The sequence below is a fragment of the Saccopteryx bilineata genome, chromosome 12 (genome assembly GCF_036850765.1).
Source record: "Saccopteryx bilineata isolate mSacBil1 chromosome 12, mSacBil1_pri_phased_curated, whole genome shotgun sequence".
NCBI classification, from domain to species: domain Eukaryota; kingdom Metazoa; phylum Chordata; class Mammalia; order Chiroptera; family Emballonuridae; genus Saccopteryx; species Saccopteryx bilineata.
Window position 1 is genome coordinate 43,542,475 of NC_089501.1, and position 22,082 is coordinate 43,564,556.

At 40.5% G+C, this 22,082-nt stretch overlaps 1 protein-coding gene across 2 annotated transcripts; it reads left to right on the forward strand.

Annotated features, from left to right (window-relative positions):
• Positions 1 to 777: 777 nt before the first annotated feature.
• GINM1 (glycosylated integral membrane protein 1) lies at positions 778 to 20,861 on the forward strand. Of its 2 annotated transcripts, none has more exons than XM_066248585.1 (8): positions 778 to 935; positions 8,307 to 8,366; positions 8,519 to 8,615; positions 11,907 to 12,058; positions 12,570 to 12,726; positions 13,281 to 13,414; positions 14,799 to 14,962; positions 20,535 to 20,861. In XM_066248585.1, exons 1-8 carry the CDS (start codon positions 819 to 821, stop codon positions 20,644 to 20,646), a joined length of 993 nt encoding a protein of 330 aa, XP_066104682.1. In that variant the 5' UTR covers positions 778 to 818; the 3' UTR covers positions 20,647 to 20,861. The 2 variants fall into 2 exon arrangements, with proteins under 2 accessions (XP_066104682.1, XP_066104683.1); XM_066248586.1 differs by lacking the exon at positions 20,535 to 20,861 and adding an exon at positions 20,317 to 20,420.
• The last annotated feature ends 1,221 nt before the right edge of the window (positions 20,862 to 22,082 follow it).

Below are 22,082 nucleotides of genomic sequence, written 5' to 3' on the forward strand. Positions count from 1 at the left end.
CTCGTGCGGAATCCTATCTCCCTAAGGACCTCCTAACCCTGCCCAGATAATTCAGTTGGTTAGAGCGCCCTGCCAATGTGCCAGGTGGACTGGCTTCCAGTTTAGTGTTGTTCCCATGACGCCTTCAGAGATCTGCTGCAAGTTGAACACTTAATGTGTGATTGATCCTCACAACCTTGGCACAATAAATCACTTTGGAAACTTTAAAACTACCAATGCCGGGCAGCTGCCCAGACTAATTAAGACAGAAACTCGGCGACCCCCCCCCCCCCGAAAACCCCAGAATCAGTCATTTTTAAAACTGCCCAGGCAATTCTAATGGTGAGAACTGCCTATTTAATATAATTACTCCTCTAAACGTGATATATCGTATTTTTAATGTATAATAGTGTTCTGCTATATTGCCATTCTTTTCACTTTATAGACATAGGTTAATATATACACATAGAGATATAATAGCTATGTGCATATGTACATATACTAATTTTCATATAATGGCAATGAACACGCTCACATTCGTTTATGGGGAAATTCTCCAATCAGAGCGCGAGTCTAGAGACGAAATCGAACCCTCTGACTTGACTCCACCCCTCGATAGTGCGCAGCGACGCGCGTGCGCTGTCCACTCTTCCCAGAGCCCCAGGCCTCAGCTAAACTGACGCCTACCGAAGCCCGCCTCTTCCTCGCCCCCACCCCCACCTCCCAGACCCGCCCCCAAACGGCCTTGCTCCGTTGTGACCACGCCCCCTGGCACGCCCCGCCCCTTGAGTAGGCCCCGCCCTCCTCCAGCCGCCGTCCGTGCCGCTGGCCAGTCCAAGATGGAGGGCGCTCTTCTGGCGCCTCTCGCCCTCCGTCTGCTCTTGCTCGCGGCGCTACCAGCGGCAGGATGGCTGGAGACCGGTACTCCTGAGCCGCAGACGCCCGGAGCCCCGAAGGTAGGGCAGGGCAGGCGCGGCTCGGCTGTTTCTCAGTCCGGATTCTCCGGGGAGGCCAGGGCTGTGGGATCGCGGCGTCCGCACCGACATATTTTACCTCTGGCCCGCAGGCCGTGGGCTGGGGTTCGGACCCCGAAAGGAGGAGGGGGGAGAAGCACCTAAGGAAATTGGGGGGCTTGGGAGGGGCAGCAGGCGAGCGAACGGAGCTCTTGAATGTGCGCTTAAGCCTCGCGACTTGAAACTTAGAGATTCTTACGCAATCCAAACTGTTGCCATTCTGGTGGGGTTTCGCCGTCGAAAGTACGCGATCACCAGTGGTCTCAGCCCTTGTGACGGCTCCTGCCTCGGGCACAGCCGGGCTCTGGGCACGGCTGTGTTGATGTGCTCGGGCAAGGGGGAGTTGCGCAGTAAGGGGGCGCGCCACAGCGCACCCCGACCACTGTTGACCTCGACCCGCGGCGGGAGGGGTTGGTTGCCTTCCCCGCGCGTGCGGGGCTCCGGGGTGCGCGCCGGGTCGCTGGGGCCGCAGAACCGGAGATAAAGATCCGACACGCAGCCTGATACGTCCCTTTGGCAGGTGATGTTATGGAGGTGGTCCTTGGAGCCTGGTGGGACCAGCCGCACCACTGTCCCTGGGAACCTGGTAGAGACGCTCCAAAACGACGCCGTGGGGGTGGGGCCAGCAGTCTGTTCCTGGAGCTTCTGAGCTCGGCTCCAGTGTGAGGACCTAAGTGCATCCTTGTTATTAAAGGGTGTTGGGTTCTCATCATTTTTGCCGTAGGGTCGTGCTGAGCTAAGCCAGTATTTGAATATATGGTATGGAGAAGTTTTCCCAGAACGTAAAGAAACGATATAGGTAACCCTTTTCTTACTGGTCACTACTTGAATGCTCTAAATTCAGGGATGACTGACACTATGTATTTCACTTTTTTACTTTCAATTAATTTTTTAGAGTTATGACATTACTCTCCCTGAGTACAAAAATAACAAGCATATCTCAGTTTCAGTTCTGCTGAGTCGTTTCAAGAAGCCACAGTAATGCAGGCCCAAAGGAACCACTTTACATCTTAATTTATATGTGGACCACAGTTGCAACTGGTCAAAAATATGAATATAATGGACAAGCACCAAGAGACCAAATAAAAATGAAATAATGCCTAAAGATCAAATAAGATTGTTTTGCCCCTTTCCAAAGTTTAGAGTCATTATATAGTCACTTATGAGCCCAAGAGATATTCGAGTCTGTCCAGTAATCTAAGAAAAATGTCTTTTGACTACAAATTGAAAATACACCGGACCTGGCGCCTGGCTGAATGGATCGAGTGTGGGCTGGGTGTGTGGATGTCCCAGGTTCTGTTCCCGGTCAGGGCACACAGGAGAAGGGACCATCTGCTTCTTTCCCCCTTCTCTTCTACCCCTCCTGCAGCAGTGGCTGGATTGCGTCATGTATGCCCAAGGCGCTGAGGATAGCTCCCATGGTCCAAGGGGCATCAGCCTCAGGCACTAAAATTAGCTAGAAACTCAAACTTCATCAGCCCCAGATGGTGGTTGCCTGGTGGATCCGGGTTGGGTACAAGTGGGAGTCCACATCTCCACTCCTCTCACCTGAAAAAAAAAAAAAAAAGAAAATACACTACATTGTGGGCTATTATTGAGTTCATCTTTTCAATTCTTTTTTACCCCTTAATTCCACAATTAAAATGTTTAATTCAGCCCTGGCCGGTTGGCTCAGCGGTAGAGCGTCGGCCTGGCGTGCGGGGGACCTGGGTTCGATTCCTGGCCAGGGCACATAGGAGAAGCGCCCATTTGCTTCCCCCCCCCCCTCCTTCCTCTCTCTCTTTTCCCCTACCGCAGCCGAGGCTCCCTTGGAGCAAGGATGGCCCGGGCGCTGGGGATGGCTCCTTGGCCTCTGCCCCAGGCACTAGAGTGGCTCTGGTCGCGGCAGAGCGACACCCCCGGAGGGGCAGAGCGTTGCCCCTGGTGGGCGTGCCAGGTGGATCCCGGTCAGGTGCATGCGGGAGTCTGTCTGACTGTCTCTCCCCGTTTCCAGCTTCAGAAAAATACAAAAAAAGAAAATGTTTAATCTAAACTCAGAATTTTATAGATGAGCAGCTAGCAGGAGATCTCATTCCATGGAAATATTTATAATGGAAGCTGACGCCTATTGACCTAAACGTTTTCAGTATTTTATTGTAAAAAATTTCTAATGTACAAAACATTTGAAAAACTTTTACAGTGGTCACCCATATTAGCTAGGTGTTAACAGTTCAGTAAACCTTTGTGCAGTGATGGTGTGTGGTCTGTTCTCTCCATGACAGTAGCCACTGAACTACTGGGGTTATTGAGTATTTGAAATGTCAGTGAGACTGAGATACTGAGTTTTACATTTCTTTACTTATTTAATTTTAATTAAATAAATTAAACCCACTTGTGATTAGTGGGTACTATATTGAATTGTGCAAACTTGGACTGTCATTAAGGTTTTAGAATATTTACTTTATCACGTGTCTGCTCATGTTTATTTTGGTATCCAGCCTGACCTAAGTGTAAGAAAACTTGAAGTCATTTCCCCTCAGTGACTCAGATTTACTGGATTATAAACATTTTTGTTTTGTTTACATATGCAATTGTTAGAATTTGAAGTTAACATAAGTTATAAAACATTTTCTAGCACATTCTTCTAATACTAAAATACTTCACCGGTGAGAAGTATGCAGAAGACAATTTTTTCTTATATGTGTTAATATTTATTTCCTATATTTCCCTCAGAATCAGTCATTTTTAAAACGAGTTATCTTATTACTTTGGTCCTTAGGAAGCTGCTGTGTCCCTGATGGGCATCTTGTGAGTGAAGAAATTAGAGGAAGAGTTGAAAATGGGTGGGGAGAAATTTCAGTTCTGCCACCCACTTTCTAAGTATACCACCCTGGCTGGGAAACCTGAACTTCCGGCTCAGTTAAGTTCTGAGGAAGAATAACAAATATCACCTAGCTCTGAACTTTGGATCAGGAGTCAGTAAGGGATTAGAATCTCTTCTGAAATGAAATCATTCAGAAGAACCAAAAAGAATTGAACTTTGTTCTTTGGAAAATACAATATGCTAGTGTCTGTTAATTGTTGTTTTTTTACAAACCCCATATATACTAGGTAAGTGATATATGTAAGTGCAGTAAATTATTAACAGTATAGTATATATTCATTACTGAAAGGTAGAAGCTATAAAATAGTTTCTTAGAGTATCATACAGACTGACCTGTGGTGGCACAGTGGATAAAGCGTTGACCTGGAATGCTGAGGTCACCAGTTCGAAAGCCTGGGTTTGCCTATTGAGGCTCATATGGGAGCTGATGCTTCCTGCTCCTCCCCCCTTCTCTCTCTCCCCCCTCTCTTTCTAAAAATGAATAAATTTTAAAAAATTTAAAAAAAGTTTTAAATTTAAAAAGAACATCATATTGGGAGGGTTATCTCTGGGCTGTAAGAAGATAATAGTCTACAGTTAACAGATCCTATAGTTTGAAAAGAGAAATTTTGGATGGAATTTGTATGTACACAAAACAAATATAGCCACCAACTTGATGGTTTATTGAATATTTGTTGTAGAGATGAGCATATTGGTTCTAGATTTGGGTGGGATAGGAGAAAGCCAGTCTGGTTCTGAGGAATCTCTAGTGCAGAAGCTTCCTAGACTCCTATGGGAGTTGGGACATGTACCGAAATCAGCCTAGATGTATGGTATGGGCCTTACATGTTAGAATCCTGTTCTGCTATTGTAATCAATTCAACCTCATAAAATCACTTCAGCTTTATCCTCTTATTTGTTGTAAATACAGAAAGGATTGGGGATAGTCACAGCACTAATATAATTGTTTATTACTTTGATGTTTATGAGTAATTTTCTTATTTTCAAAGTTAAGAATACCCCAAGTAAAAGTATTTGAGACTATTGTTTTTATTATAGAATAGCAATAGGAATGAACTTAGAGAAGAATTTTATTTACAAATGAGAAATTGTAATTCCCATGACCAGTGGTGAATACTTCTTAAAATCTGACTTTCTTTTCTATGGAAAGCATGTTAATATACTTAAATATCGGAGTAGACTGGCTGCAGTATATCTAGGGAAGCACTAAAACTGGGCACCACACATATTTGTTCACAGACACCACCACAGGTCAGGCTATTCCAAAAATTTATATAGAACTACAAAAGACCCCGAAGAGCCACAGTAATCCTGAGAAAGAACCAATCTGGATGAGTCACACTACCAAGATATTACACTGTACTACAAGGCCAGAGTAATCAAAACAGCATGGCACTGGCATAAAAATGGGCATATAGATCAATGGATCAGAATAGAGGCCCAGAGGCCCTGGCTGGTTGGCTCAGCGGTAGAGCGTTGGCCTGACGTGCAGGGGACCCGGGTTCGATTCCCGGCCAGGGCACATAGGAGAAGCGCCCATTTGCTTCTCCACCCCCCCTCCTTCCTCTCTGTCTCTCTCTTCCCCTCCTGCAGCCAAGGCTCCATTGGAGCAAAGATGGCCCGGGCGCTGGGGATGACTCCTTGACCTCTGCCCCGGGCGCTAGAGTGGCGCTGGTCGAGGCAGAGCGATGCCCCGGAGGGGCAGAGCATCGCCCCTGGTGGGTGTGCTGGGTGGATCCTGGTCGGGCGCATGCGGGAGTCTGTCTGACTGTCTCTCCCCGTTCCCAGCTTCAGAAAAATACAAAAAAAAAAAAAAGAAGAAAAAAAAAGAATAGAGGCCCAGAAATAAACCCATATTTTTAATGTATGACAGAGGAAACAAGACTATTCAATGGGATAAAGATAATCTATTCAATAAATGGTATTGTGAAAATGACAGATATGTGCAGAAAAATGAAATGAGTGAGACCACCTTCTTACACCTCACACAAAAATAACCTCGAAATGGATTAAAGTCTTAAATGTTAGATTCGGCCCTGGCCAGTTGGCTCAGTGGTAGAGCGTCGGCCTGGCGTTCGGGAGTTCCGGATTTGATTCCGGCCAGGGCACACAGGAGAAGCGCCCATCTGCTTCTCCACTTCTCCCCCTCTCCTTCCTCTCTGTCTCTCTCTTCCCCTCCCCCAGCCAAGACTCCATTGGAGCAAAGTTGGCCCCAGCGTTGAGGATGGCTCTATGGCCTCTGCCTCAGGCGCTAGAATGGCTCTGGTTGCAGCAGAGCATCGCCCCCTGGTGGGCATGCCAGGTGGATCCCGGTTGGGCGCATGTGGGAGTCTGACTGCCTCCCCGTTTCCAGCTTCGGAAAAATACAAAAAAAAAATGTTAGATTCAAAACCATAAAATATTTAGAAGAAAACATAGGCAGTAAAATCTCGGACATTTCTCACAATATTTTTTTCTGATATATTGCCTTCAGCAATGGAAAAAAAGAGAAATGAAACTACATCAAACTGAAAAGTTTTTGCACTGTAAATGAAACAGCAAAATGAAAAGACCACCACTTAATGGGAGAACACATTCACCATTGATACATCTGATAGGAGACAGGGATGTTCACTTTCACCACTCTCCATTCAGAATTTATAAAGAACTTTTTATAAAACTCAACACCAAAACAAAAAAAAAAACAGTCCAATTAAAAAATGAGCAAAGGACCTGAATAGACACTTCTCCAAAGAGGATGTAAGTTGGCCAATAGACATGAAAACATGCTCAGTGCTACTAATCATTAGAGAAATGCAAATTAAAACTACATGAGACATCACCTCACACCTGTCAGAATGGTTGTCCTCAATAAATCAACAAGTATTGACAAAGATGTGGAGAAAAAGGAACCCTCCTGCACTATTTGTGGGAATGCAGATTGGTGCAGCCACTGTGGAAAGCAATGTGGAATTACCACAAAAATTTAAAAATGGAACTGCCTTATGAGCCAGCAATTCTACTTCTAGGAATATATTCAAAGAAACCCAAAACACTAATTTGAAGGACTATACATATCCCTATATTCATTGCAGCATTATTTACAATAGCCAAGAGTTGTAAGCCTCCCAGGTACCTGTAAGTACAGGGGTCGGGAGCCTTTTTGGCTGAGAGAGTCATGAACGCCACATATTTTAAAATGTAATTCTGCGAGAGCCATACAACGACCCATGTATATTACGCATTATCCAATAAAAATTTGGTGTTTTCCTGGAGGACAGCTGTGATTGGCTCTAGCCACCCGCAACCATGAACATGAGCGATAGGAAATAAATGGATTGTAATACATGAAAATGTTTTATATTTTTAACGTTATTTTTTTATTAAAGATTTGTCTGCGAGCCATATGCAGCCATAAAAAGAGCCACATCTAGCTCACTAGCCATTGGTTCCTGACCCCTGTGTTAGCGGATAAATGGATAAAAAGCTGTGGTACATTTACACAATGAAATACTACTTGGATGTAAAAAAAGAGAAGGAAATCTAACGTTTTTTGACAGCATAGATGGACCTGGAGAGTACTATGCTGATATAAGCCAGGCGGAGAAAGACAAGTACCACAAGATTTCACTTGCATGTGGAATCTAATGAAAAAAATAACAAAACGGAAACAGACTCAAAAATAAAGAGATAGCTGTCAGTTGGTGGGGTTGAGGACTGGATGGAAAAGGTGAATGGATTAAGCAAAAACAAAACACAGAAACAGACAATAGTATGTGGTGATTACCAGTGGGAAAGGGGGGTAGAGGCAGGTAGAAGAGAGTAAAGGGAGATAAATGGGATGGAAGGAGACTTGACTTTGGGTGGTGAACACACAAAACAAGATACAGATGATGTATTAGAGAATTATACACCTGAAACCTACGTAAGTTTCTTAAATTTTTTTTATTTATTTATTTATTTTTTTAGTTGTTTACAGAGGCAGAGATAGACAGGGACAGACAGGAATGGAGAGAGATGAGAAGCATCAATCATCAGTTTCTCATTGCGCGTTGCGACTTCTTAGTTGTTCATTGATTGCTTTCTCACATGTGCCTTGACCGCGGGCCTTCAGCAGACTGAGTAACCCCCTGCTGGAGCCAGCGACCTTGGGTCCAAGCTGGTGAGCTCTTTGCTCAAGCCAGATGAGCCCGCACTCAAGCTGGCGACCTCGGGGTCTCGAACCTGGGTCCTTCCGCATCCCAGTCCGACGCTCTATCCACTGCGCCATCACCTGGTCAGGCAACGTAAGTTTCTTAACCAATGTCACTCCAATACAGCAAAAAATTAAATGAGTTATTTAAAATGTTCTTTTAATGTTATCATAAGTGATAATCACTTATCATATAAATATAATTGAAGAGGAAAAAGACCTGAGTTATTTTCAACTTGTGGAATATATACCTCTCCAATTTATAAATATGTTTTTGCAGGACAGCATCAGAATTAATGTAACGACCCTGGAAGATGATGGGGAGGTATCTACAGAACAGGTTTGTCTTGCTTGATTTTTAGTATATCACTTAGCTAAGTATTATGCAGCCTACTTTATTTTACCTGCACATCTACTTTAGTTAGATAATGTTTTTTTGATATGAAGAATTGTCATTTATAAACCATAATGAATATGCTGCTTTATTTTAAGGTTGTTCTTAACATAACCTATGAGAGTGGACAGGTATATGTAAATGACTTCCCTGTAAATAGTGGTGTAACCCGAATAAGCTGTCAGACTTTGATAGGTGAGTACCACTAAATTATTTTCATAATTTTTCTGTTTTAAATAATACTAAGTAAAAGTAGCAAAATAAAAATAAGTAAAAACCAGTTCTTTGATGTTATATGTTTCCATTTTAAATTAATAATATGCATCATTACTAATGTACTTAAAACTGTTTCTAGTTTGCATTGGTTATTCCTGGCATATTCGCATTTTTTCTTTCATGAAATTGGCATTGATGGAACTGCATTTTTAGTAGGGTGCTAGCATGTAAAAATTTGCATAGAGGTGGTAAATGGAGATTTACAAGCAAGAGTGAAATCGTGAGTAAATGCTTATCACAGTTGTGAAAAAGAAAAATGAACTGTCTCGATTTTTTAGTTTTCACTTTCTTTTACCCCTGTGCCTGTATAAAGCTTTTCTTTTTAAAGCTTTTAAAGTCTTGAGTTGTTTAAAAATAAGTGAAAGTGTTAGATTAGAATGTGCCATATTATTAGAATGAAATAATATGAGAAATATCCATGGTACCTATTTTAATGTATGCATTTAAGGAGTATATTTTTATTTAATATAGTAGTATATTGGCCCTGGCCGGTTGGCTCAGTGGTAGAGCATCGGCCTGGCGTGTGGGGGACCCGGGTTCGATTCCCGGCCAGGGCACATAGGAGAAGCGCCCATTTGCTTCTCCACCCCTCCCCCTCCTTCCTCTCTGTCTCTCTCTTCCCCTCCCGCAGCCAAGGCTTCATTGGAGCAAAGATGGCCCGGGTGCTGGGGATGGCTCCTTGGCCTCTGCCCCAGGCGCTAGAGTGGCTCTGGTCGTGACAGAGCGATGCCCCAGAGGGGCAGAGCATCGCCCCCTGGTGGGCAGAGCGTAGCCCCTGGTGGGCGTGCCGGGTGGATCCCGGTTGGGTGCATGCGGGAGTCTGTCTGACTGTCTCTCCTTGTTTCCAGCTTAAAAAAAAAAAAAAGAAGTATATGTTCACTGAGAACCTATACTTGATTCAGTTCATAGTGTTTTCTAATTATTTTTTGTGATAGTTTCTTTTTCTGTGAGTCATTCATAAGTAGATTGTTTAATTTCTAAATATTGTGGGTTTTTTCATCATTCTCTTTAATCTGGTTGGTTTTTATATTATTTTACTGTTCTTTTAATGGTTACCCTTGAGATCAATAAACTAGTACTTTTGTCATTTCCCAAATAATGCAAGAACCTTAAAACACTTAAACTCAATTTATTCCATTTTTGTTTTTGTGTTTTTATTGTCATACATTTTTGCTGGATATGGAAGCATAGTTTAGCTCATCAAAGACTGACTTCCATTGTCTTCTCACTTCCATAGTTTCTTTTGAGCATTAGTGTCAGTGTCATCGCTTCATTGAGAACAGTATTATTTTTCTGGGGTTTTAAACTTTTTTCTGGTTGTATTTAAGACTTTTTGTCTTTGATTTTTAGTAGTTTTACTATGATGTAGCCAGGTGTGGGGTTCTTTAATCTGTGACTTGATGTCTTTGATCAGTTTGGGGCCGTTTGGGCCATTATCTTTTCAACAAATGAAACAGCAAAGTCAAGAAGGAACAGTTTTGTGAAAACTTAGGATGACCTAAAAATCCAAGTTACTTGGTTCTCAATAGATATATCTGTACCCGTTTTAAAAATGACAAAAATTGGTCCATATCCCCTACAGATTTTGATATACTAAGATTGAGGTGAGGCTCTGGCATCTATACTGATCCCAGATGTTTCTGATGTATAGTTAGAATTTAGAACTAGACCAGGTATTTGAACATCGATATTTTTTTTTATTTATTCGTTCATTTATTTATTTATTTAGACAGAGATAGAGTCAGAGAGAAGGACAGATGGGGACAGGCAGACAGGAAGGGAGAGAGATGAGAAGCATCAGTTCTTCATTGCACCACCTTAGTTGTTCATTGCTTTCTCATATGTGCCTTGACTGGGGAGCTATAGCAGAGGGAGTTACTCCTTGCTCAAGCCAGCTATCTTTGGGCTCAAGCTGATGACCATCGGGTTATGTTTATGATCCCACGCTCAAACCAGCAACCCTGCACTCAAGCTGGTAAGCCTGTGCTCAAGCCGGATGAGCCCATGCTCAAGCCGGCAACCTCGTGGTTTCGAACCTGGGTCCTCTGCATCCCAGCCCAACGCTCTACCCACTGCGCCACTGCGTGGTCAGGCTGAACATGGCTATTTACTTTAAATTGTTTATAATTGCAGATGGAATCACTATTTAACAAAAGTTGTAGAACAATAAGCTTGATGCGTGTTCCCAGGGAACTCAGCCTAGTTGAGGAGGCGGATTTATAAGTAAAGAACAACACTGTAAGAAACTTAGTGCTTTAAAAAACAGAAGAGGCATGAACTCAGCATTTTAAGGATACAGGAGCTAAAATGGCCTAAACTGGAGTTTTTTAAAAATGTGTTCAAGGGAGACTGAGTAGTTAGAGCATCTTACATAAAGAGAATAGCCCTGTAAAGGCACAGAGTCAGTTTAAGCCACTGGGTCTGCATTCAGAATGTCCCATCTAGGTTGCTTTTTGGCAGATAATCCTCAGACAATAACATTTGAGGGACAGAAATTAAGTGTTCCTTTGAAGCAGTTTTGTTGGTATCTGTTGATTTGTTCTTTTCTGTAGCACTTTCTGCCTTAGTAAGGTTGTCATGAGCTCTGTAAACCAGCTCCTGCTGCCACACCCCATACACCCCATATTCAGTGGGGGGGGGGGGTTTCTTAGCTAGAGAGGAACACGACCAGTCGCTCATCTTACTCCATCATCCATTAGTACAGAGTAATTACAGGGCTTTTCCACTCTCTTCTCCATTCCTGGCCTCTTCAACAGAAACAGATCACTTACTAGGGAAAGGATTGGGCAAAAACCTCATTGTCCTTATTGTTTGGGCCCCAGCTATCACTGCATTTTGTGGAGGGATGCATGGATGGGTGGATGATGTGCTTACTTTGCTAAAACATAACATTGACTGTGTCTTCTAACCTGCTTTGTAAATAGTTAGGAAAGATGTTTGTTGGTTAGGAAAAATGTCGCTAGTGTGATGTTTCATACAAAATCTAATGACCATAGAGCAGCCTTCCCTTTTCAAATGACTGTAAGCCTTGTAATGATTTGTCAAGTTGTCTTTGTTTTCATAAATCTGAAACATCAATAAGGTTATAAGATGAAGAGAGCCTAAGAAATTGATTTACAACGGTCTCGTTCCCATGTCATCTGAATAATCAAATTCAGTAACAGATTTGGTAGCATTTTGTTGTTCAAAATTGTCACTCTTTTTATATAGTGAGGAATGAAAGTCCAGAAAATTTGAAGGAAAAAGAATATTTTGGAATTGTCAGTGTAAGAATTTTAGTTCGTGAATGGCCTATGACATCTGGTTCCAGTTTGCAACTAATTGTCATTCAAGAAGAGGTAGTAGCGATTGATGGAAAACAAGTAAGATAATATGCTTATTAACTAGGAATTAAGTTATAAAGATTTTTGCTAGTTATGCATGTGTTCAATTATTTTTTTATGTATTTCTGATGCAGTCTAAATGTATCCAGTCGTTTAGAATTTTTAATTTGTTTTAGCATATACTTATTTAGCATCTTAAGTCTTAAATTTTTAAAAAAATGATAATATTTATAATGTTTATATCACTTTATAAACATTATGAACATCATTAAACAGCAAGGGAGTGAAGGGCTTGAATTTGGTTGATAGCTGTGCCACTGTTTCCTCCGGCTAAGTCTAAGTAAGGGGCGTGGAACTGAGAGTGAGCTTAATAGTGAGTGCTACAGAAATATGAAAATCACAAATTAAATGCTTCAGAGTGGGGAGGAAATAAAAAGGAATTGTGTAAACCCAACAAAGTTTTAGTTACAGAAATCAGGGGGAATTAGTTATAAATTCTTATGGGGTTGTATCATTATTTAAAGAGAGTAATTGCTTATATTTTTTATAGGCTCAACAGGAGGATGTTACTGAAATTGATATTTTAATTAAGAACCAGGGAATACTCAGACATTCAAACTACACACTGCCTTTGGAAAAAAGTATGCTCTACTCCATTTCCCGAGATGATGACATCTTAGTTACCCTTCCCAACCTTTCCAGAAAAGGTACATTAAAAGGCCATTACTTAAAGTATTAAGGAAATTATTTCTTTAATTCGTAGCTTTATAATCAGAGTTAATAGGTTCAGAATAAGCTTCTTGCAAAAATGCTTTATAGCATGTATTACTTTATATATCCATTTGAGGACTTTAGGAATCTATTTTAAGTCTTACTAGAATATTATTAATGCTGATTGCAAAGGGACATTTTGCTGTGGTTATCTAGTTGGAGTAATCATCATAAAACATGTAATAAGAATATTGTTCATTTAGGCTCATTTAAAGGAAGAAGTGTTCGTTTTTCTCAATGAAACAGACCTTTAAAAATCTGACTATATGATAGAACCATAGCTGCTGTAGTTTCTTTTTGACGGTCTCAGTTTACGGCTCCTTTCTGGCATTTAAACCAGAATAATATAATCAAATATGCCTATTTTGTTCTCCCAGGAAAGATTTATGTTCTTGCTGTCCCGAATGTTACCCGTGCAGCAACCTTAGGCCTGATAGGGAAAACACCAGCATGTGCCTAGCATTTTGGTAACGTGGCTCTTCCTCTGCAGGGGAAAGTGCTAGTTCACTGCAGACCACCAGCCAGTATCTGATCAGGAATGTGGAAACCACTGTAGATGAGGATGCTTTACCTGGCAAATTACCTGAGACTCCTCTCAGAGCAGAGACTCCATCTTCATATAAGGTAAATTGGGTATTTTGGGTTAGCTTTCTCTACATTACAGACATTTATAGTTATTGAGAAGAGATAACTGCATTAAAATGAGACGGGAACCATGTGGATTGGAACGAGGACACTGTTAATAATGAACTCAAGATCGTTTTGATGTGATATTTTTAGGTATTTCTGTTTTCCTTTTTCAAGTTTTTTAAGTAATAATATAGTCAGATTCTGATGATCAGAGCACTGGATTTCATTTTGTTTGGGATTTTCAGTTCCTGAATCTTTCTCACATTCCCATTCATCTTTTTTTATGACTCCTACCTTGCGTGTACACACACACACACACACACACACACACACACTCGGTGCCTTCGGGATCTTGTACAATGACTAAGCACACTTGGGCACGAGTGCACCTTCTGGAGTCAGACTGCCTAGGTTTTCATTCTGGTTCTGCCTGCCCCTTACTAGTTGTGTGATCTTGGACTAGTGCCTAGTCTCCTTTCTTTATGTGTACAGTGGGACACCCACGTACGTAGTCTGTAAAGTGGGGCCTGTCTGATGCCGTTAAGATCACTAAATGGGTACAGACAAATGGCACCTAAGTACTCCCATATTACAAATGACATTATATTGCTGATTGGGAGATATTCAGGGTTCCGAGAGAGTATCCTGTTGTCTCTGTATACATTAGCTAGTCCGTTTACTCAAGATGATTTCCATCCAAGTGAGCATGGTCTGTGGTTCGTCTCGGCGTTCCAGAGCTGGCTCCTGGAAGCAGTGCCCACTGAAGACTGGGATTGCTGGGAAACCCAGGTCACTGTTTGCTGCCCGAACTCTAGCACCTGCACCTGCTCACCTCACTTCCCTCAGAGCCAGGCGGCCCGAGAACAGGCTGCCTTCCCAGCCCAGGCCGCCAGGGCTGCCTCGGTCTCTCCTCTCGTCCTTAATATGGAAGCATGTGTGTACACAGCAAATTCCCCGTGTGCTCCACGAGCTAATACTGTGCTTCCTTTTTCTCCTGTCTTTAGCTACTGGAAACAGAGGTTGACCCTGGTCTATTTTGTGTCAAGTAGACTAACTTAACCTTTTGTCATTAGCAATTCTTTTCACTTGGTTTATATATTTAGATAACAGTATAAATAATTGTAAAGGGTAGTATTATTTCTGTGCCTGTGTTGTTAGAACATTAATTTTTAAAATTGTAAATAACTTTATTGAGGTACATTTTAAAACCAAATGCACACATTAAAACAAACAGGAAGGTTCTGACAAGTGTAGACATCCACGTAGCCACTGCCACAGTCAAGGTATGGTAGTTATCACCCCAAAACGCGAATATAATTTTTAAAGTTTCTTAGAGCTCAGATGAAACTTGTATATTTAATTAAAATGTCTTTTTTAGGTGATGTGTCAGTGGATGGAAGAGTTCAGGAAAGATCTGTGTAGGTTCTGGAACAGTGTTTTCCCAGTATTCTTTATGTTTTTGGACGTCATGGTGGTTGGAATTATAGGAGCAGCTGTGGTAATATCCGTCTTAAAGGTGCTTTTCCCAGTTTTTGAATACAAGTAAGTATTTTTACTTTTGAAACATTAGTATTTTTAATGGTTAAAAACTGAGTTGTATTTACTGGGTTTTTCTCTTACTTTGATATTTTTCAGTTACAGTTGACAGTATTATAGTTTCAGGTGTGTACAGCATAGTGGCTACATAGTTATATAACTTGCAGCGTGATCCCTGATAAGTCTAGTACCTGCCTGACACCATACATAGTTATTACACTATGATTGATGATGTTCCCTGTGCTGTACTTCACATCCCTGTAACTACCAATGTGTACTTCTTACTCCCTTCATCTCTTTCACTTATCCCTCAAATCCCCCTCCCATCTGGCAACTATCAGTTTGTTCTCTGTATCTAAGTTTGTTTCTGTTTTTTTAGATTCCACATATAAGTGAAGTCATCTGGTATTTGTCTTTCTCTGTCTGATCTATTTCACTTAGCACTATACCCTCTAGGACTAGGTCCATACATGCTGTTGCATATGGTAAGAGTTCATTCTTTTTTATGGCTGAATAATATTCCATTTTGTATATACATGTACCTACCACATCTTCTTCATCTATTTGTCTATTGATGGACAGTCACTTACTGTATTTTTTGCTCCATAAGACGCACCTAGGGTTTTTTTGTGTTTTTTTTTACAGAGACAGAGAGAGAGTCAGAGAGAGGGATAGACAGGGACAGATAGACAGGAACGGAGAGATAAGAAGCATCAATCATTAGTTTTCTTGTTGCGCATTGTGACACCTCAGTTGTTCATTGATTGCTTTCTCATATGTGCCTTGACCACAGGCCTTCAGCAGACCGAGTAACCCCTTGCTCGAGCCAGCAACCTTGGGCTCAAGCTGGTGAGCTTTTGCTCAAACCAGATGAGCCCGCACTCAAGCTGGAGACCTCAGAGTCTTGAACCTGGGTCCTCTGCATCCCAGTCCGATGCTCTATCCACTGCGCCATCGCCTGGTCAGGCACACCTAGGGTTTTAGGGAGGAAAATAAGAAAAAAAGTATTCTGAACTAAATGGTATGTTAAAATATTTAATAAAATACTGTAATTTTCGCTTCATAAGACGCACAGGCATTTTCCCCTCCACTTTTTTGGGGGGAGGTGCGTCTTATGGAGCGAAAAGTACAGTAGGTTGCTTCCGTACCATGGATATTGTAAATAATGTTGCAGTGAACACAGGCATGTATATATCTTTTTGAATTAGTGTTTTAAATTTCTTTGGATAAATACCCAGAGATGGGATTGCTGGGTCATATGGTAGCTCTGTTTTTTATTTTTGAGGACTCTCCATTACTGTTTTCTATAGTAACTGGAACAATTGTCAATCTCACCAGCAGTGCATAAGGATTCCCTTTTCTTTACAAGCCCCCAATATTTCTTTGTTCATTTGTTGATGATAGCCATTCTGTCAGGTGTGAGGTAATAGCTCATTTTGCATTTCTCTGATTAGTGACGTTGAGGATCTTTTCATATGCTGATCAGCCATACGTGAATGTCCTCTTTGAAGAAATATCTATTTATGTCTTCTGCACATTTTTTAATGGGAGTGTTTGGGTTTGGGGGTTTTATTTCTTTACTTTTTGGTGTTAAGTGAGTACTTCATGTATTTTGGATATTAACCCCTTGTGAGATGGATCATTGGCCCGCATCTTCTCTCATTCAGTAGGGTGCCTTTCCACTTTGTTGATGGTTTCCTTTGCCGTACAAAGGCTTTTGGGTTTGATGTAGTGCCATTTGTTCATTTTTTTCTTTCATTCCCCTTGTCCAAGAAGACATATCCCAAAAAAATATTACTAAGAGAGTTATCAAAGAGTTTACTGCCTATGTTTTTTTCTAGGAGTTTTATGGTTTCAGGCCTTATATTTAAGTCTTTAACCTGTTCTGAGTTTATTCTTAAATTTGTTGTAAGAAAGTGCAGCCTAGTTTCATTTTTTTGCATGTATATGTCCAATTGTCCCAACACCATTTATTGAAGAGACTGTCTTTACCCCACTGTATAGTCTTGCCTCCTTTGTCAAATACTAATGGAGCAGATAGCCATGGCTCTATTTCTGGACTCAAATTACTGTATTTTAGAGTAGAAAATATAAAAATGAGGAAGTGTAAGACAGGTGGGAGGACAAATAATGTTTCCTTTTTTTTCTATCCCATCTTCCAACTTTAGCAAAATTAAAAGACATTTATTGTATACCTATTATGATCAAGTACTTATCTTGGGGATTCAAATGTGAATAAGACAAACTATTCTCTAAGAACTTAAAGTCATTAGCAAGAGGACGGAAACATCTGTAATGGAAAATGCTATGTATATAATGAGAAATTAAACAAAAGGGCTTCACGATGTATGTTCAACTCCAAGTAATAATTTAAAATGAAACTAATTTTAGAAGAATAACAAGATATTCACTGCAGCATTGCTTATAAACAGAAAACAAACAGCAAAAGAGGAACCCTCTTATCACTCAGGAGTGGTAATGAAAGCAGGGGTAGAGAGACTGACTTTTCACTTTTCCTCCTTGTGTACTGCTTGATTTTTTTAGATCATAAATTATTTTATAAACTTAAAAATGAATTTATTGTTAGCTCTTTGCACATTAAATAGTCATTTTGGTTGTCTTAAAGATCAATCATCTTGCAAGCAAAGTGCCTGCCGAATAAAGAAATACTAGTGTTCCTTCCACCTTTCAGTTTGGGTTTCCCCTGAAGAGTTCACATTTTCCATTTCTTTCTAATAATGAATATTTTGTAACTTGACAGTTTCTTCCTTTTTCATTTGGCTGCCAAGTAGCTTAGAATTTTTTTTAAACTTTATTATGCAAAGCTACATAGAAAACACCATCGTAAAATATTTTTATTCTTTTACCAAATACTTTATTTGTCATAGGCTCCTCTCTGGGAAAAGATGCGATCTAAAATTAAAACCAAAATTTCAATATGCTTTAACAATGGCCAAGATTACTTTTCGGTAGTTAAAGATTTCATCAATACAGAAATGTAGAGAGCACTTCAGTGAAAGCACCTCTCCATCTCCGTTCTTTCATTCTTGTACTAAACATGATCATCAGCTGTCTGGCCGCACATCTTTATCTACACTGTGTTGATGTAAATGTATGCTAATTATAATTGTTTATCAGCCTAGACTCTTAACTCTCCGCAGATTGATTTATTCACTTATGACGAGGTTCCCAAACTTTCTGGTTTGTAGCAGCACTCTTAGTGTGCCAGTTATTTTTCCCTGGTTCCCTACCTTGAAGGAAAATGAAGAACTTACTAGTGGATGTGCGTGCTGTACACTACACTGTACTCCTATCTTGGGGTCAGACTGGATACTGCCAACTTTATTTCCTGTTCGACTCTAGTTTTTATCACAATAACTGCCAAAAATCTAGCTTTTCAAAGAGGGCTTCATTGAAAGCGGTGGGTAGTGCAATCTTAATGTTGAAACTGCACTATTATTATTACACATGCAGTCTTGAAAACTTAAAATATTCTGTGGTGTCTCTGAGTGTGCTTTCCACACCAGGCTCGCAGCGCATTTGGTAACCACAGGCTTAAGCTCTCTTCCCATCTCACATATGGGCTTACTTATTCTCTTTAGAGCTGCACAGTGTTCCAGTGTGCTAGTCTGTGCCAGTGTAACCATTCCTCTATCAGACATCTAGGTAATTTCCAATTTCATGTTATTTCCAGTGATGCTGTGGTGTAAATACACTTCTATCCCCTTGCACATGTGTATTTATGTGGACTAGATTCCCAAAAATGAAATCCTGAGTGGAAGGGTGTATGTATTTAACATCTCAACACCTGGTAGTAATCTTTTTATTGCTGTGTAAACAAAAAATAATCTCATTTCAATTTGCATTTTTTAATAGCATCTTTGCTGGTCTAGATCTATAAGTCTGGCATCTTTGTGCCAGTCAGCTATGTATATTTCTTCTGTGACAGGCCTATTGATAGCATTTGTCCATTTTTCAATTGCATTGCCTTCTGTAGTCATTAATATGTGGGGGCTTCTTTGTCTTTTATACATCCATAATATGTATTGCAGAAACAACGCTTGTTGTTTTTTCAATCCAAGATTATTTTTTGCCTTTTGCTCTTGGTATGGTGTCCCATATCATACAGAGGTGTTAAATTGAGGGTCAAAGCACTTCGTGTTTTTCAGTTATGGCTTTTGGGGTTTTAATTTTCCTAAGTACACCTTTTTCATCTTAAAATTATGTGTTTTCTTAAAGCTTACTTTTTACCATCACTTTTGTGTATAGTTTAAGCTAGAGTTCTGGTTTTGTTTTCCAAACAAGCCATTGTTCCGTAGTAACTTGCCCAGTGACTTGGAATATTACCTTATTATGAACTATATTCCCATATTCATTAATCTTGTTTCTGGACTCTTCTTCCACTGGTCTATTTATTCGTCTGCCAGTGTCATGGTTTTAATTATTATAATGTTTTAGTAAATCTTTAATAGCTAGTTAGGGCAGCTGTCTCTTTTCCTCACTGTTCTTTCTAAAGAATTCTTGCAGTTTCTCCCCTGTGAACTTTACAGTGCGTTTATTTGTACAAACTGATTGCTGTTGGTGGTTTGATTGGGACTACACTGAACTTGCAGTACTGGGTCTTGAAACCAATGCACAGCTCTCCTCTCTGGTCAGAGACATTAGTAACAAAAGGAGAAATGCTGTCTAAAGACCTGAGGTTGCAGCCTAACCCCTGGTGACGCAGCGGATAAAGCATCAACCTGGTACACTGAGGTCACTGGTTCGAAACCCTGGGCTTGCCTCGTCAAGGCACATATGGGAGTTGATGCTTCCTGCTTCTCCCCTCCATTCCCCTCTAAAACAAGTAAGTTTTTAAAAAGAATTGATTTTTAATTTTTTTTATCAAGTAAGAGGCAGAGAGGCGGACAAACTACTGCATGAGCCCCAACAGGGATCTACCTGGCAACCCCTGTCTGGGCTGATGTGCTGCCCATCTGGGGCCACAACAGGCCACTTTAGTGCCTGAAGTGAGGCTATGGAGCCATCCTCGGTGCCCGGGCCAACTTGCTCCAGTTGAGCCTTGGCTGTAGGAGCAGAAGAGAGAGGGTGGGGGGAGAAGCAGATTGCCCTGACCAGGAATCGAACCCGGGACTTCGACACGCCAGGCCAACGCTCTACTGCGGAGTCAACTGGCCAAGGCAAAAGAATTATTTTCAATAAAAAGATCTAAGGTTGCATTCAAGTGGTGAATACTGTTTAGAAAGCTGCTTGGACCTAGTTTTTTGTTTTGTTTTGTTTTGCCTAACCTGTGCAAATCTAGGGCTCTAACTCTCCGCTTTCAGAGATCTATTCTTACCTTATCCTTTCCTTTCCTACAGTACCAAGTAAGGAACTTCCTCTTAGACTTTTCTATTCCCCCAGTTAGTTTGCTTAAAGTGAACTTTGGACTCAGAGTTTGTACAGCCATTATAAACTACATAAAATGAAGCCAATCACCTAACTCCAGGTATATGTTTAATTATAACCTTGAAGTAGCCCTATCTTGCTACCAAACTATAGACAAAGGAAATGTTTAATTTTAATTTTTATATTTCAGAGGAATTCTTCAGTTGGACAAAGTTAATGTTATACCTGTGAAAGCTGAAAACTTATATACAGATGGTCCTGAGAAAACAGCAGAAAACCTTGAAGATAAAACATGTATTTAAAACATCATCTCAAATCGTGGACTCTGAATTAGTGTTTTGGCTCTAAATCTGCCACTTGAATGTTTCTTTAAATCATTTAGAATCAGTTTACACACTAGAGAAATTGCTCAACTCCTAAAACTTGACCTTTAAGATGTCAAGTTAAAAAGTTCACCGTATTCCATAACAGGGCTGGCTATTCAGATGATGAAATGTTAAGGAAATTTTAAACAAAATGGAAGAGAAGACATGTGAAGAAACTTTGAAATTACCAAAAAGGAAAAAAAGGGCAAGACAAAATGCCGTGTGCCAATACTTTCCAAGGTGCCTTTGTTAAGGAAATGACACCCACTGAATTACTATAATATATAAGACTGTATGAAAAGCACTTTATGAAATTCTAATTTAAAAGCTCAAGAACTTAACACTTATTTTTATATTCAGTAAAATGTGCCTTTATACTAAGTGTGTGACTCGGTATAAAAATCACTGAAGTGGATCATGATCTGATTTGATCCTGTACCAAGACCACTTACCTTGAATGTGTCAGGATCTAAAAAGAATAGTGACATGTTCTCACTCTAAAATAAACATTTTTTTGAGGAAAAAAAAATAGTCTTTTTGGTATAAAAACTTTGCCCAAATGAGAATTACTTCTATAGAATAGTTCCTTTTACATACACTGGCTAAAACAGGCTCAAGTCCGTTCATAGGCCCATCAGTCTCACGGAATCAGATTGTACCTTTTCTTGTGGTTCTTAGTATAGTGCTATTTATCTGACAGTGTTTGGTCTTACCTTTTTTTTTAACCATTATCCATATTGACTTATATTTTACAGAGTGATCTATGTATAATATTTATCTCTACTCCATTTGAAAGATACTTTCTATTGTTTTTTTTCCTGTTGTTTTATTAATAACTTTTTATTGCAACCCATCATTTTAAACACATTATACAAGAAAATAATGACGCCTTTTAAAACCACTATATTTAGGCTAACCAGGTATGAATGTGGAGGAAGGATGGCAGGCAGTAAAGGACTGATGCTCCACTTTGCCTGGCTGTTTTAATAAGGAGCAGCAGCCCTGTGAAGTACACTATATATTATAGAATAAAAGGACTTTATAATTTGGATCCTTAAGTCACCCAGCTAGTTACACCTTTTCTTTATGTCCTCTCTCCCTCTTTAAGTTGCTAGAAATCACCAATTCTAGCCAGAATGATGACAGGGTCTTACTCCATCCATTAAGCGTGAGCTTGTAGATTCTGGCGAGAACGCCGGACGCTGCGTGGCCGGCTGGGAGCGTGCAGGCTCGGCAGACCGCGGGTGGCCGCCCTGCCTCTTCCCCTCACCAGTGAGACTTGCCTACCATGGCAAGGCGCTCAGTCTTCCTGATGCTCTGTTTTCTATAGTTGGGATGACACATTTTTTTTTAAACAAGTAATCATAAATCTT

Coding starts and splice junctions, on each gene's coding strand:
- GINM1 (XM_066248585.1), top strand. CDS start 819: ATGGAGGGCGCTCTTCTGGCGCCTCTCGCCCTCCGTCTGCTCTTGCTC. Junction 936..8,306: donor AGACGCCCGGAGCCCCGAAG/GTAGGGCAGGGC, acceptor ATGTTTTTGCAG/GACAGCATCAGAATTAATGT. Junction 14,963..20,534: donor TTCCCAGTTTTTGAATACAA/GTAAGTATTTTT, acceptor TTTATATTTCAG/AGGAATTCTTCAGTTGGACA.